This window comes from Oryzias melastigma, linkage group LG16 (genome assembly GCF_002922805.2).
Source record: "Oryzias melastigma strain HK-1 linkage group LG16, ASM292280v2, whole genome shotgun sequence".
In the NCBI taxonomy this organism is placed as follows: Eukaryota; Metazoa; Chordata; class Actinopteri; order Beloniformes; family Adrianichthyidae; genus Oryzias; species Oryzias melastigma.
Window position 1 is genome coordinate 6815268 of NC_050527.1, and position 16392 is coordinate 6831659.

At 40.4% G+C, this 16392-nt stretch overlaps 1 protein-coding gene across 2 annotated transcripts in view; it reads right to left on the reverse strand.

The window, feature by feature from the left end:
- LOC112143415 (glutamate receptor ionotropic, NMDA 2D) overlaps nucleotides 1–16392 on the reverse strand; it is a 62040-nt gene that overhangs the window by 15661 nt on the left and 29987 nt on the right. For both annotated transcript variants that reach the window (XM_024267365.2, XM_024267364.2), the window contains exons 5-12: nucleotides 15582–15910; nucleotides 14368–14482; nucleotides 6095–6300; nucleotides 5624–5792; nucleotides 4323–4476; nucleotides 3745–3870; nucleotides 2801–3030; nucleotides 2259–2419 (exon numbers count right to left, since the gene is read on the reverse strand). In XM_024267365.2, coding sequence (XP_024123133.1) covers nucleotides 2259–2419; nucleotides 2801–3030; nucleotides 3745–3870; nucleotides 4323–4476; nucleotides 5624–5792; nucleotides 6095–6300; nucleotides 14368–14482; nucleotides 15582–15910 — 1490 coding nt within the window. The remainder of the gene's footprint in view (nucleotides 1–2258; nucleotides 2420–2800; nucleotides 3031–3744; nucleotides 3871–4322; nucleotides 4477–5623; nucleotides 5793–6094; nucleotides 6301–14367; nucleotides 14483–15581; nucleotides 15911–16392) is intronic.

The window sequence follows — 16392 nt, forward strand, 5'->3', positions numbered from 1 at the left end:
CTGTGTATAAGAGGAAGGTGGTGGAGGCTGACTGAACAAGGAGGATTGGAATTTATATGGTATGAAGAGCACAGTGACAAGGAGAGGCAGAGGGAGGGTGGGGGAGAGATTTACACACTTCTAGGGGGGAAAGATGTGGAATTTGGAGGCAGAGTGATGAGGATTATTTAGTTTAAATACAGACATACAGAAAAAGCACACTAGGAGGAAAAGGAATGGACTAAAAAATTAAAAAAGGAGTCATAAATAGATAAGATAGGCAGAAATATAGGAGAAGGAGGAAGCTGTATGGGATGAAAACCAATAGTGTTCAAATTCTTCTGAGCATGTTCAAATCGAATCACCGTGTCAAGAAAACATGGATGATGGCAAAGGCTAAGTAAAGGAAAACTAGGATAATCCGTCTGAGGACTTATTGGCGATCATGCTAAAAGTTGAAGACGGAATTATTGCACAGTATGGGTGGAGAGAGCTGTGAAGGTGAAGAGGGAAAGAATAAAAGTGAGAGAATTCGACTAGCAAAGCATGGAGTGTGACAGAAGACGTGAAATATTGGTAGGAGTTAAAAAGAACAGCACTGTGGATGATGGAGTGTGTGAATACAGAAGGAAGAACAAAAAGTCCAAAGCTGTTCACATTATTTGTCTTTGATGACAATAATTAGTTCCTATTTTATGTCAACCGTCAATTTAGATTCTTGGAAAAGAAGCAACCAGTGTTAGACATTATAAGACAGGAAGAAAGAGATTAAAGACCCACTCCAATTAAACTGTGTTTTTAACTTTCTCTAGTAGCGTGATGGAGGTAATATATTTAAAAAAAATAAGCCTAAAACTGCATTTCTGAGTATTTCTGAGTAACATAAAAACTTCTGATGCATCCACTTGCAAACAATAGATCCGTGTACGTCTTCATTTTCCTCGTCTGAGCTGGAATCTGGTTTAAAACTGGTTAGCCCCAATATTGATCGCATTTTTGTTGAACCTTTAATGTTATGTTGGGGCTGTAAGCCACCAGAAGAAAGTGTAAACAGATGAATGATGGGAAATGGGGGCGGGCTTACTCCACAACAATGGTTCCACTCAAAAATCAGAGGTACATTTCTAATAAACTCCTGCTGCTCTGCAGAAACTATGTCCTTGAAAGCACCACAGGTTTTATAATTTTTGTCTTAATCATGATTTAAAGTTCAAAAGATGATTGGAGTGGGACTTTAAAGTAATTTAGATAAAGAAACGTATATTTTGTGTAAAAAAAATTAAAAGCATGTGATTGAATGCTTTTATATAATTTTTTTTACCACAAATCATGATGGTATGGTGAAATATAAGTCGAAAACAAGAAATGAGTAAATAAATATAAAGTAAATATTCAGATTATTAGAGAATTTTTGTACTTTTCCTTGTAGAGGACAATATTATGTCATTTAATGAGTTTTATACATGTTTACTGACCGTAGAAGTCCACTTCATGTTTTCACATTTGCAAACATTCAAAGGTAACAAACAAATAGATTATTTTTTTACTAGACACCTGTATTGGTTTAAATTGGAAATTCCTGCTATAAGACCATGGCATCAAATCTAGCTGCTGCTTTTAGGTTAAAAATGTAAACCACAATTATGAGACGCTGCAAATTTGGGGACTCAGGAATAACACTCCTAAGTCCTTCTACACAAAACAGTCTCAGCTTTTTCTTGTTAATGTCCCTTAGCTGTGTAGATAGGCTGCTGCTTTAATCCCATAACATTATACTGAGATTTAGTCACAGTTCACTTCTGAAGCACATATTTATATTTATACATCCCTGCAGGAAAGAACATGTTGAGCTTTTCCGTAATATAAACTGAAAAAAAAGCTTTAAAGTCTTTGTTTTGAGGATAATATGTCTGATGCAATAAATGCAGAATGTTCAACATTTGTAATTGCGACATTTACATTTTTAAAAGCTGAAAGTGTACTTTCATATAAGATATGACTATGATACAATAATATGATGAAGAGAACAAAAAATATATATTTTTTTTTGTTATTTTTCAGCCTTAACAATCTTTTTAGGATTATTGAAATTGATGTCATCACCTCAGGACATGAAATGGTAACACGATATTCCATAGTTTCATCATTAAATTACAAAAAAATGCATATCGCATTAAAGGAATTGTATTTTCTAACCAAAATCTCTAAATGGAAATATGGAACATGAAAACAGGAAAAAAAGATGATACAAACAGTGAAGCGCAAAGTGGCAAACAGACCCAGTCTTGAGGTTCAGTATGGCTTCTTCCACTCCTTTCTGGTTGTATTTTCCCATGTACTGGTGCATGTCTGGGTAGTTGGAGCGGATATTTTTTTCAGTGCTCCCGTTGGGCACCGTTCCAAACTTCAGAGGTGGGTACTGCTCCTCTGGATGCTGAAACTGGCGAGAGCAAAGACGGGGTGAGGGAGGGAGGGCGGCAGAGGGGGCATGAGACACAATGGGCTCCCCTCTAAGCTGTCTGACCTATTTCTGTCCACTTTCCAGAATTCCCTAAATCCTTAACACACAGTCAAATATGAAAAGAGACCAGTCTGTGTACTTTAAGAAGTACTTAGGATTATTAGTTCTACATGTGCCTTTCTTATAAGGTTTTTCTTTAGGTAACTGTTGTAATTGAGTTATGTGTAATGATATTCTTTTCATTTCTAAATTCCCATGCTTTAATGACTTTACCACTTAAAGAAAGGGGATTTGGCTCACTAAGACTTTAAATCCCTTTCTGCTTTTTCCACTATAATCTGCGTTCAAGCAACAAGGTACCTTCTTGTCCGACAGGCCTGACACAGTATCGATGTACTCCTCCTGGATCATGAAGGCAGCCAGGTTAGCAGTGTAGGAGGCCAGAAATATGACAGCAAAGAAGGCCCAGATCAGCACCATGATCTTGCTCGTGGTTCCTCTCGGGTTCTCCACTGGCACAGAGTTGTTGAAGACGATGGCCCACAAGAGCCAGACGGATTTTCCAATAGTGAAAGTGGACCCTCCAGCCTCTGTTCGGACGGATTCAGAGAGAAAAAGGCTGAGGCGCTCCCTGCAGTGAGAACTATTTCACTAGAATTAGTTGAGTAGAAAAAAAAACGACAACAGTGTGTGATAATAGAAATGAGTCAAATGAAATATCCTCCTCATGGTACATAGGAAATAAAGGTCAAGGTTGTGGCTAAATGTGCAGCACGAGGTCTTCCAAATGATTAGACCACACAGAGCTAATCACCAGTGAAAGGACGGAAACACACAGGCCCTAACAAAATGATGGGGAGAAAGCAGGGCAAGAGATGAGAGTAAATGGGGAGGGGGGTTATATGAGAGAATGATGGATGGACAGAATACTGCAATCCTGCAGTAAGAGGCGAGCCGGGATGGGTACTGGTACAAGTCATAAAGCTGAATATCACAGGGGGTACAAACTACTCTGCTGAATAATAAATAGCTGCTTAATACTGAGAATACTTAATGCAGTTCAGCATACTGTACACGTAATTTTCACTTTGGTCCACTCAGCACTGAAAAATCACAGAGCTAGAACAATGACCCAATTTAAAATAAAAACATTTTCCTTCCTTTTGGCTTTTTTTTCGTCTTTGTTTTTCCCTTTTCAATCTAAATTTTTTAGTGTCCATTTGATCTATTAGGCAACAGCAACAGATTGAAGTCAGACGCATCCATCAAAGCGGAGAACTCAGACGGCTTGCCTCATCACTCACTTTTGCCAGTCTGAAGGCTGCGGTTGTAACCCACAGGGCTGAAGAATTCAAAAATGAAGACCGTCACCGCCACAACAGTCAGGCACATGACGAACATCATCACCCACACCGCTGGACTGTAAGGCTCTGCCAAGGAAAGACGAAAAATAGTGTGAAAGTTAGCTTCTGATTTATTCATTTCAATTGGTATTGATTAAGTCAAGATACGGGCTCAAGAAAGTTTCATGAATTTGGCACAGTTTGTTAAAAAAGAAAAAAAAACATGTAAGAATGAAACTCGTGTGCAGAGAAAGCAGAAAGCAGTAAAGCAAAACATCAGAAATCTATAAAAACTATTGCTTTTCTCTACAATCTTCTCATTGCAGTCTACAAGCCAATAGCAAAGTTCTCCCACTGGGGCTCGGCCTGCTGACAGAGTAAAAGAAGAAGTTAAGAAAAAAAAAAACAGAACAGCCAATCTAGATGTAAAAGTCAGCAACCAAAGATCAAGCGTTTTATGCAAACTCAACACTTTACAATTAGATTAGATTCTGTACATCAGTGAGATCCTCAACCCCCAACCCCCCCCAAACCCTTACCTAAGAACGCTGATGGAGATACAGTTCCGTTGCTACGGGAGACCATGACACTGATTCCTGTCTCCACAAAGGGAACAGAGAAATCCACGACCTCTGACCTCTCCTCATTGATAGTCAATGAGCCAATGGCCATATCTGCCCGCTTGTACACCACCTGAAAGGGGGCGAGAACAGCGGTGAGAAAGAAATCTAATTATGAGTAATGCACACGGCCTCCACAGGTAGAAAAAAGCAATCTTTTATGGTTCAGAAAGGTTTATTTCCAGGTGAGATCCTGACATTTCTACACCTTGACCCTTTGTACATTCTTGAATCTGCCAGCATAGGAGGTGCCTGTGATTCAGTGCAGTACAATTACTGAACACGTGTCTCTCGTGCATCTTTTTAGCATACCAAATGAGCCCGTTTCCTTCCCTGCTGCCATCCAGCAAAAGCTTTAAAACCGCTGTGTCGGCTGATTTTACAAGTGAAATGTTAATCTACATTAGACATGGCACATCCGCCCTTCAGAGCAAATCAGCAGAAAAATAAATCGAAGCGGAATACAAGACACACTTGTTTCAAAATTGCCAAGTGTGTGGATTACCTAATCAGAGAAGGCTTGTTTTTGGAACGGCTGATCAAAAGGACAGACATTAGCTTGAGAAAGCAAAAATTCTGCATGGCCTTTTGCTTCTAAAAATCAATTTGCGGTCAAGTTGTAAATGATAAGAGCGACAGAGCTCAGTGGAGCTGTTTTGGAACCTGTGACTAATGCGGTTTGCCAAGTTCCCTCTGGGACTGAGATAGAAACAGCAGACGGCTTCAATGAAGCAGCAGCCACCCTATTGATCTCAGTGTATGTGTGAGTACCGCATGTGTGCACACCTGCCTGTTTCTATGAGCTTCTTTTATTAGTTTTTTTACCCACTGTTATTTGGGTAGCATCTCTGTATCTTTTCTTGATGGGAGATCATGAACCACATCACCAAGAAAACATCAAGGACTAACTGCAACTGGCCAGGGGGTGTCTGACATTGTCTGTTTGCCCTAATATCAGTGAATGTCTCTACAGATAAGCACTCAATTTCTTGGAAAGTACTCTCCCTGCTTGACTTACACATGGTCCTTTCAAAATGTTTATTCTGGCCTCAAATACAGTATGTTGGAGCATCTGTGTGAGCCCACGTGTGTGATAAATGACAGGTGTCAAGCCTTTCACATATACACGTGTATTAGGGCTCTGAAAGCGAGAAGGCATTTCTCAAGCAGGCAGACAGGCAGAACCACAGTCATCCACAAACACATGAATAGAGACTCGCCTCCCCAATCATGCCGTTCCAAACCCCATCGATTTTCTTCCCATGTTTCCCATTGGTCACTAAGTAAAGGTCATAGGTGAACCCGACAATCTTGGCCAGTCGCTTGAGGATGTCAATGCAGAAGCCCTTGCAGCACTGCTTCAAGGGAGCCATTCCCTCATGGATAGCACTGGAGATTAGTCACAAGGGAGAAAAAAAACTTGAATCAATGGTACAGCATGAAAGAGACTTATTTAAAAACTGCTCTCTGATTGGTGTGGAAGGAAGATGAGATGAAGGGAAAGGAAATAAAAGAGTCAAAGAGAAGGAATAGTCTTTTGTGACAGGTTTGACCATGCTGCAATAGATGCTGTGATCCCTTTAGATGCCGATGAACCACAAAGCTCCTCTGCGGTCAAATCTCATTCCAGACTCTTGAATCATTCGTCGTTGCAGAAAAAGACAGCTTTATTTCATCTTAGTCATACAAACCTGGCATTAAGGGGGCGTCTGCAGGGAACTGAGTCACGGATGCAGGTTCCAGATGCAGCGTCTGCGAGCTCCACGATGACAAATGGCCTTTCCTCCAGCGTGACAACACGCAGGTGCTGGGCATCATCAGGTGGCTTTAGGAAAGGCCCGTAGCGCGACCAGGCAGGATACCGAAGCCTCAGCACGCCGTTTTCCCACCAGCCTACCTAGTGGAATAGACAAGAGGCGCATTGGAAGCAGCACGAATCACAAACAACCATTTTTTTTTTTTTTTTTTGCTTTTAAGATGTAACCTTTGTTGATTGTGATAAATCAGCACATCATCTTTGCTGTCCTCAACACAAAACACCAAAAACAATCAAACTACGCAGCCTCCGTTTCTAGATCTGCAGACAAAAGGAAGTGCTGTTGACAAAGGTGCCTGACATTTTTTCCAATAATCTTTTTGCCTTTTAAAATTAATGACAGAATCAGTTCATGTAGCCACTTTTGGATTCACTGTGTTTTCCAAGTAACACAACACTTCATCAGATTTTTTTATTGTCTCGTTGATGAATAGATACTGTAGCAAAGCATATTCACTTCCCCTAGAAACTCATTTTAAATGCCAATTATTGTAAAAGTGTAATTGGAGAAGAAAGGCCTTGTCACCATTCCAAGGATACTATAAATTTATAAGAATTTCCGATGCAACTAGCATTTTTTTTTTTTTTTTACTGCAATGCAGTTACAACACGTGAGCTACAACTGTTCATCAGCATCAGATACAGCGATGGCCTGAGAAAACTCTGAGACGGTTTCCTGCAGCTGTGAAGTGCGGTTTTGTTCCACTTCCATGCTTGTTTCACTGCACAGAAGTAGTGCCTTCTGAAAAGCAAATAAATATTTAAAATGCAGTATTTCCCAGAGATTTGCATCAATTCAAAGTTTTCAGCCAGACCTCCAAATCTCCTTCTACTTGGAGCCACACCTCCTTCTCATGTATTTAGAACTGATGGCAAAGCATTAAGATAAACACCTAACTCTTTCTGTAATCTCTTTAACTTACTAAATCAATTCTTGCAAATCCCTTGCTAAGTCAATTCTGAATGGCAAACAATGCTTGCTGGGACTCAGTGACTTTATTGTCTGTTTAACTGATCTGCACTTCTGCATTAGAGTACCTCTCAACTTGTTGTGCTAAATTTAAACCATTTATTATTACTCAGGGACCGCTGTGAGAGAATCACTGAGCAGTGGATTGCTTTGTCCCTGTGAAAGAGCTTTCCCTCTAATGAAGTTACAGCAAGCCCTGGTAAATCTGTTCCTTTGTCATGCTGATCAGGCTAACATTTGACTCCGTCAGGGCTGCCTTTCAGAAAAAAAGGACTTCAGGTCGTATATTTTTGATGACATGCCTTTGTTCACATGGGGAGTATTACTCAGGCATTCTGTACTAAAATTTCTGGCTATTCTTGTTGTGTCCTTGGGATCTGAGGGTTTAAGCATCTTTCCAAATCCCTCACAGAGCACCACGTGTGTCTTTAGATGTTCATTGTGTGAGGCAAGAAAGTTTGCTTGACTACCAACTAAAAGATTCCAAAAATGCAAAAACTCAAACAGTCTTGGATAAATTTTAGCCACCATTTTACAGACATGTTTTCAATTAATTCAAAACCGAAATGTCAATCATCTTTTGATCTACTTTAAAAGCATTCCCAGTGGTCTTTTACTTATGAATATGATGTTTCTAGGACAAAACTTCCTCAGAGCGGCAGTAGTTCATCAGAACTTTGCTTCTTGGTTGTGGGCGGGACTATTGGAGTAAACAAGCATCAGAATGGAGCAGAGCAGGAAGTTTCTGGCTTGCCATGATGGGATCTATGTCACACCTACAATGTTTTTCCAGCTACATTTTTTTCATCTGCTTCTGATTTACAATGATGGAAAGTAGGGATGTCTCAATCGGGTTTCTTTGGGCCTGATCCGATTCTATAACATTTGATTTCTGAGTATCCGCTGATACAGAGTTCTAACCTGATACTTTTGTAACACATTTGAAAAAGATGAAAATATTTAATAAGCAAATTCAACTTAAATTAAATTAAACGGAGCCCTTCTGTGAAGTACTATGAACAATATAGTGCAATTATCAACTAGTAAAAAATAGATAATTGTTGACTAGTAACAATAGGTGATTATTAGACATGTAATATAGTTTTGTGACTGTAGCTTTAGCATCTTGCAAACAACTGAACATTTTTTTTTGCCATTTTTAATTCATATCTCCATTAATTTCTCTCAAAATCATTATTGTACAATGAATATGATGAGTATTCATAGCTATTTATTAGTTTTGGTTGTGATTCTTTTTTTAACCTCTTAATACCTCCTGTCCACATGTGTATTGATTACCACAACAGTTAATTCTGGGAGCTCTGTCAAAGATCAATGAATAAAGACACGAGCTCAGGTCTGAAGGGGTTAAATCCCCCTTTCCCATGTGCCAGATGTCTCTGTCGGCAGCCCGGAGGGAGCCTTTCGCATTAAACAGAAACAAAAACCCTGATCATTTTTCTTTTGAAATGCCTTACTAGGTCGCCGTTTACTCAAACCAATATACACAACTGTTTATTAAAATATTTATTCATTCTGGAAGTCAGAATCTGCAAATATCTACCTAGCTTCACCGAAATGTTTTTGTGCACTTCCTGCTCCAACTAGTGCCATATTCAAAATGCTGTGATCCATCCATGATATGCAGACTTCTAGTAGAGTATTTATCTGGAATTATTAGTTTGAAATATTAATGGAAATAAAAGAAATATCTGATCCTGTTTGGGGTAAAGCATCCAATTCCATTTGAATCTGTAACTACGTGATCGGGCCCGATTTCCGTGAACGGATTGGGACATCCCTAATTTGAATGCAGAAATACTCATAAATCCAATTCTAAGCTTAAGTTTCTTCATATACGTCCTCCATCATGATAAAAATGCCACAAAAACATGTTAAAAACAGCAAAACCACAATTTTCATCAGAGCGGAACATTAAACAAATCATATCCAGAGAAAATGTAAAAAATATTCATAAAAAATGATCAAATAAATCAAAAACGGAAAACAAAAATGTAATCTTTTCAGTTTTTGTTTTAAACTGAGCTGTAAAACAACATTTTAGTTGATTTTCTGTTTACCAACTTTTTGGGGGATGTAGGGGTTTTTAATACTAGTAAAATCTACTCCCAACATCCCATTCTAATGCCATAAGTAGGCTTGTTATGATTCAATAAATCCTAGATTAGACAAGCATATTCATGATAAATAGCAAACTAATTGTTCTGTCGTCCTCACAGAAACCTTCTCTGGATGCCATTATGTGTAAAACTCAGGCTGCCTCTTTTAATTGCAGAAGAGTAATCAACACAAGTGTATTTATTTTGTGAAGAGAGACATAAAAAATGGTACGACAGATGTTGGCAGGGCTACACACTGCATGAGAAAAACACAAAAGTGTGCGTTAAAATAGTGTAGAAGAAACACTGCAGCTTTAGCAACAAGCAACCCCAACTGAACCCAATTTACAAGAGTAAATGAACACTTTGTGAATTTCTGTACGAAGCTGAAAAACTTTAGGGAAACACAGACGAGAGTAGCAAAACAGAACTGACACTGAAGATTATCTTAATAACAAGTGTTTTGCTAATGTTTGAGTGCAACCTCAGCAGCAGTTGCATTAGGAAGTTTTACATTCCAAAATTCAGCATTGCTGTAGTTAAGGTAACTGCTGATACACACAGAAAGTATCAAAAGCTGCAGTGTAGATTTTATTTCCCATGCAGGCTTTAATTCTTGCTTTGTTTAACTTAGTTCATTTTTCAAATTCAAATTCTGTAAAAGTTTTAAACATATTCATTTCGGTTGCAGCATGCTTAACGTGCATATTTATCCCTGCTTTAGATTAATTTTAAGATGTATCACCACAGCCAGTGGCTTGTGATAGCTAATGTAGCGTGGGAAGACAGTAAGCAGATATATGTCTTTATAAATGTGTTTTGCTAATGCCTAAGAGCAAAGGTACTGCTGTTGAAACTGCAGATGCAAAGTAATACCACAAGAATTGGAGTTATTCTTTTCAGAAACTATAGATGCAAAAGGAATCGATAGAACCTTTTCATAAATGCAGTACTTTCTCTGATCATGAACTCGTATTTGACCTCACTGGTAAAAGATTACATATAATATTATGCTCATTTATTCTACTCTTGAGCACCAGGCTGTAAATATTCATTTTTGTGTGGGATGCCAACAATAAATAACGAAGTCTGTCAGTGGAAAGGTTGAACTGATTAATGCATCTAAATTACCGGTGTGTGCAATTTATATCAGTGATCAGAGACTGAACAAAATAAAGTCACATATCAGAGAAAGTTACTTGTGGATGGACCGAGCTTTATGTGACAGTGACTGACTTCAGCTCAATCCAACTTGTCACTATGCAGACTTGAGTCAAAGTTACATTTTCATTTATCCAGATTTAGAAAAGCAGAATGAAGATACAACTGCTATATTTATTTTTTTTAAAAAGCTATTTGTCTGATGTAATCTGTCATTTCTGTCAGAGTTTTCGAATCTGTTGTTGGCAAATGCTGAAATTCTCTGATGTTCTTGTCCACCACTGACCTAAAAATAACTGTCAAGAATCACTTTAGAAGTATCACTGTTTTTTTTCCCCTCTCTGTATTTTTATATGCTTTCTGAATGTGCTAGATGCCTGGCATACTAAACTATTGAAAGGCATGCCAAAGCTGGAGAAGACCCAGTTTTTTTGACTCTGTTCTGTCTGAGAGTTGTCAAAGTACAACATATACATTGCACAAGTAACTCATGCAAGTTGCATTCCATTGCATTTGCATAAAAATAAAGACAGGCCATGCACACGCATCTTAAAAAAAAGACGCAAGGACTGTCAGAGCTTCGGCAGGCCAATAGAGTCGACTTTGGCAGCTTTGTGCAGCAGGCCCGTCAGTGAAACGCACGCACAGGCAGAGAGGTAGAGGCGGTGGCAACAATGACAATGTCTTGACTGCACTTCGATCGCAGCTCTGCAACAGACATTCAATCAAAACGCTCCAAGGGAAACAGATTGGAAAGAGACTGAGCTCACTGGAGAGCGCATAGCGCGATGTAAGACAAATATCCAGATAGGCACAAGCACACACTTCAGAATGGAAAAAAAAATAACAATGCAGACTTTAAACTGCTGGAATAATATGCAGCAGAGAGTGTTATGGCCTAGAGCAAGAGCTTGAAGACTAGAAGCAACTTTTAACTTCTTTAGAAAGTGGCTCTTAATAAATTAAAAAGCTGTTGTAATATCCTAGAACATCTCACTTTGGGCCCAAAAACGAAACAAGCTGCAGTGATGCTGGACAACCTTCACCACTTGTCTGCAGTGTGTCAGTAAGCCAAGCTGGGTGCTCCCAGGCTTTAAGTAATGGTGCAGTCCCTGTAAAGCAAACATTAAATATTCAGGGAAAGCCAACACTGTGAATGTGCATAATGGGCAGATGCAGGCATTTTATCTCCAGCACATATGTTTCTATGCAATGCGAGGAGCGTATGCTATGAGCATTCTGTATGCGCCCTCATATGTGTGCACATGTGTGGCTGCTTGCATGTTGCTCCGAGCGTGTGTGCTTCTGCGTGTGGGCGGGTTTCGTACCTTGGGTTTGCACAGAGTCGAAGGACCAGCGCAGGAGCCTCTAATTGAAAGGGATTTGAGGGATATGGCAGGAGTCAGCATGTTACGACACGCTGAGACTGGACTCTGGTGGGCTGTTAAAAGCAGCAGGAGGCTGAGAACCGCCAATGTGTGTGTGTGTGTTTGCATCAGTGTGGGTGCTTTGGAATTTGTGCCATGGAATCTGAGAGGGTTGTATTTTTTTTTTTTTTTTTTGCATGTGCAAATTGAGGAGCTGGTGTGTAGCTCAGAAAATGAGCATCGCTTTCTTCTCTGACACTGACAAGTGTGAAATCCCTCCGTATGAAAGGGGAATATTTCCAACAGGTGACAAGGCCTGGGATTCAGGAACAAACCACAGTTTTAAGGAATCTGCATGACGTTCCAGTGTTACAGTTGTAAGGTATAGTGTTATGCAGACTAAACACTTAGGAGACAAGGAAACCCAATTGTTTGACAGTGTTGACACCCAGGATTCCGTAGTGTTACTCAAATCTGCATCGCATTTCACGCCAAGGATTTGCAAATATGGGCAGAAAGTGTCAAACGACAGCTGTGATTACAACAGTGAAATGAGGATCCTGCCACAAACACACGTATATGTGTGCATACACACCACTATAGTGTTACAAAAGAATAGGTCAACATATCCAAATATATGAATATTTTTTTCAAAATCTCTTATATAACATAAAGTTTAATGCAGTTTTTTGTGCACCTTCAGTATAAGAGTAAAAACAGAATCTATATTCACTTTGAACTTCCTTTTCTCTGTACCGAGCAGACAAACAGCAAGTAAACACTGCAGCCAAATGCTACTTTATTACAGTTTTTACTGCTACAACATCCAAACAAGTCCAAAGCACTGAACAGAATTTAGCTACAAGCTAATGCAAAGTGCTGGTAAATCGTTTCAAGTGTTTTTTTTTAATCCTAGTCTTGTTTTACAGTCGTTTAATGCATCATCTCTGCAATGAAACACTCTCCAATTAAACACTAAAAGGTCATTTCATGCTAAAGAAGCAGACTTGTCCGATATGCGCGGCTGAGTCTGCTAAACCTTCGCATAAGCTTCACAAACAAACGCTGAGGGTTTTGGATTAACATGTTTTACTGTGCATTTACTCAAGGAAAATGTAACTTTTCTTCAAAACTATTGATCCATTATAATTTGTTTTAAGCTTTCACTTCTCATTGTGCTGGTTTGTTTGTCCATCTATAACAAAATCTTACAAAACCCTTGAGAGTCCTTTTTTTCTCCAAAGCAAAAACAAATAAAAGAAGTAGATTTAGAATGTTGGACAATTGGGATGCAACATTTCTTTAACAGCATCTAATACAAATGTCTTTGGATTGATTATTTTACTTAAACTAGGTGAACACTTGTCCAAAGGAGCAATAAAGAATGAACCAAACAACACGGGCAAACTGTCAGCAGCTTCTCTTCTATGCCTTTGGGCACAAACAGTAATGATGAACTTTATATGAACAATAACCCTTTTGATCTGTCTGTCTAAATGTCAGATTTACGCTCTTTCAATGCAAAACTCTTTACTCTTCCAGCATCAAGTAAGGATGACCGTAACCCCAAGCAAATTTGTGGTTCTTTTTTCTTCCTAAGCCGAGTTCACACCGGAAGCAGAAGTGCTCCGAAGCGGTGGGCGGGGGGAGTGCACGCGGTATCCGCTTAACCTCCAGGTCACACTGGACACATATTTTTCTGTGAAGGCCTGCAAGCTCTGTGGTTATTTAGAGCTTTTTTTGCCATCTCTCTCGTTGATTGTGTCTTTAAACACCCAAAACCACCCCGCTCCTTACGCCTGGTTCACTTCGCACGCAGGAGCCGAACGGAGGCCGCTTCCATTCGGCATCCTTGTTAACCTATGGTGTAGTTCACACGTGACGCGAAGCGCCGCGGTCCTCTACGGCCGGCTGGCACAGTGCAGCGATCATTTCGGGGTCTGGTCTATTTTTTGCAAAAGCTGAGAGCGATCTGCATCAATCCTGGCAGGAAGTTAGGGCAAGACACATGAAAAAATCAGATCGATTTTCAAAATATAATCAATTTTTCACAATAAAATACAGCTACTGACAAATGCGATCCTATTTTTGAATCTAAACAGACTGTAGAGATGAAAATACAGTATTTTTTCCTTTTTTGCGAGGGCTACAGACCAGAGACCTACGGGTATTTGCAGAATCCATGAATACAGGTAACTTTCCTCTCTGTCTCAACCCCCCCCTAAAGCTGCTTCTAATTCAGCTGATCCCATTTCTCCATGCAGGCTCACTGTTAGTGTGCGCATCACTCGCAGCTCTTGTAAAAAATAGACACACACCGAAACGATCTCCGGGAAGGACTGCGGCAGTTCACGTCTGGTGTGAACTACACCTTAGGCTAACAAGAGCGGCAAATGGAAGCGACCTCCGTTCCACGCCACTTCGCTGCACTTCCACACCCGGTGTGAACCAGGCGTTAGAAGGACAAGTGCCGTGCATTTTACTCTATAACTGCTAGATTACATTTTAGGAAATTACATCATATCCTTACATCTTCCCATCCACGTCCAGGTGTCCAGGAGATGACATCCAAGAAGGGGTTAGACAGGTAGCCTTCCACGTTGAAAGAGTAGTCTCGACCACCAAGTGTGATGTTGCTAAAATATCTGCATCGTCGATGGACAGAAATGAAGACAGACAGAATAAGATGCAAAATACAAGGACTGGATGAATAATAGAAACAAGAAGGACAAAAATCTATATATTTTTTCCTTGATGCAGTAAGACCTTTGCCCCATTCTGTTTCAGCTTGAAACCAAATCACAGCAGCTCTGTGGTGTCATTCTGTTAATCAAATCCTCAGATAAATGATCCGGCACACACACACTGTCAAAATCTTTCGAACTAAACAACTGCTGCTCTCTCTGCAGCGTGATTATCACAGGGAATAAGCCTTAATATTGTTTCAGTATCCAAGAAAAAAAATCTAGGGGCTTTCTTTGGGTAGTTGCTTGAGAGTAATCTGTTGAAAGAACAGCTGCTTGCAGTTGCGGGCACTGAACAGCAGGTAGCAGCGCAAAAAAAAGGAAAAAGATTCATGAAAACATCTTTCACCTCTGTTCCTGGACGTAGTTTACAAACACAGACAGAGGAATCCATTAATCACCTCATGATAATTGCCACACTGATCGTGCACAGCATCCGTTACAAAAATTACAGTAAATAAGCTAATTAATTACATGTTTGGCTCATTTTCAGTGACTGTAATATCACAAATATAGCTGGAATAAGAATTAATAATGTTAAAAATGAGGCATGATGATAACCAGACTCAATTGTGCTACCTGTTAGAGCGTGCTGCTGTGTGTTTGTACAGACTATGAGGAATATATTAAAACCAGCTCATTAATATACATGAGACATGGTCTGCTTGCCACAGATGCTGGGGTAATTTTGCCAACTCTCAACTGCACGCACCAACAACATCTATTTTGCGTGGCCGATAGCCAGCTCCAAATTCAGATATCCCCTGTGTGCCTTCTCCATGACACCAACTCCACCACTAAATCTTCCGACTAATTCTAGCCAGGAACCAAATCCCCTTTCATAGAGTACACCTTATGCAGTCTATTTTTGTCTTCTCCTATTTAACAAATTTTGTCTACAGCCTCCCAGCTAACTTGTACTTAAACCTAATAACATTCTTCCTCCCCTCCTTAGTTCCTCTTGTAGAACACTTTCTCTGTTCTTTTATCTCCCTCTCACCTCATCCTGCCCCGCAGCCTTTGGGTCTGATTGGCATCCGTCATGCAGTTGGTGACAAAGTTTGGCCCTCCCGTGGTTCCGTACTCCTTCCGCATGGCGACTGCCCCGTGAGTCAGCACAGACACACCTCGGGCGATCCTTCGGCGAGGTTCATCCCTCCAGCCCTGGGGCCGGACGGCAAATAAAGCCCGGGGCAAGTTCTCCGTGCCCAAACCTGAGAGAGCTGGCCCCACCGCAAACCACATGTGAGAGGCTCCCGCCTGACCCGCCGCCCAGGCGGCTTTGAAAACCAGCTCGGCTTCTTCCTGGGAGCAGTACAGCAGGCGCACCTGGAGGCCAGCAGGAAGGCAGGGAGGGAACATGGACAGGGGGAGACACACACACACACACACACACATACACACTAGTGAGATAAAGAGGGGAAAGGGGAGATGTGGAGAGAGACAGAGAGTAGGAGAAGTAAGGGGGGGACAGATAGTGCAGGAGAAGAGGCGCGTTTGAGAGGGAGAGGAGACGGATGGATGGAAAAGGCCATATCTGCAAATAACAAGGATGCTGGGAGATGCAGGAGAAGAGATAGTTGTAAAGTGATGTGATAAGGCTCATGGAAGTTGGGTGTATGATTCTAAGTAAGAACCACACATAGAGGATAGAGAGAAGTCTGTGAGGCAGCGTAGGGTGTGTGCTAACCTGAAGCTACAGGAGGCAATGGAGGTCAGTGCTTAATGAGCTCGGGCCTGATGAAACAAGTTACTGTAATGAATAATGAAAACAGGCCAAAAACAGCAGAGAGGGGAATGAAACAAGCACA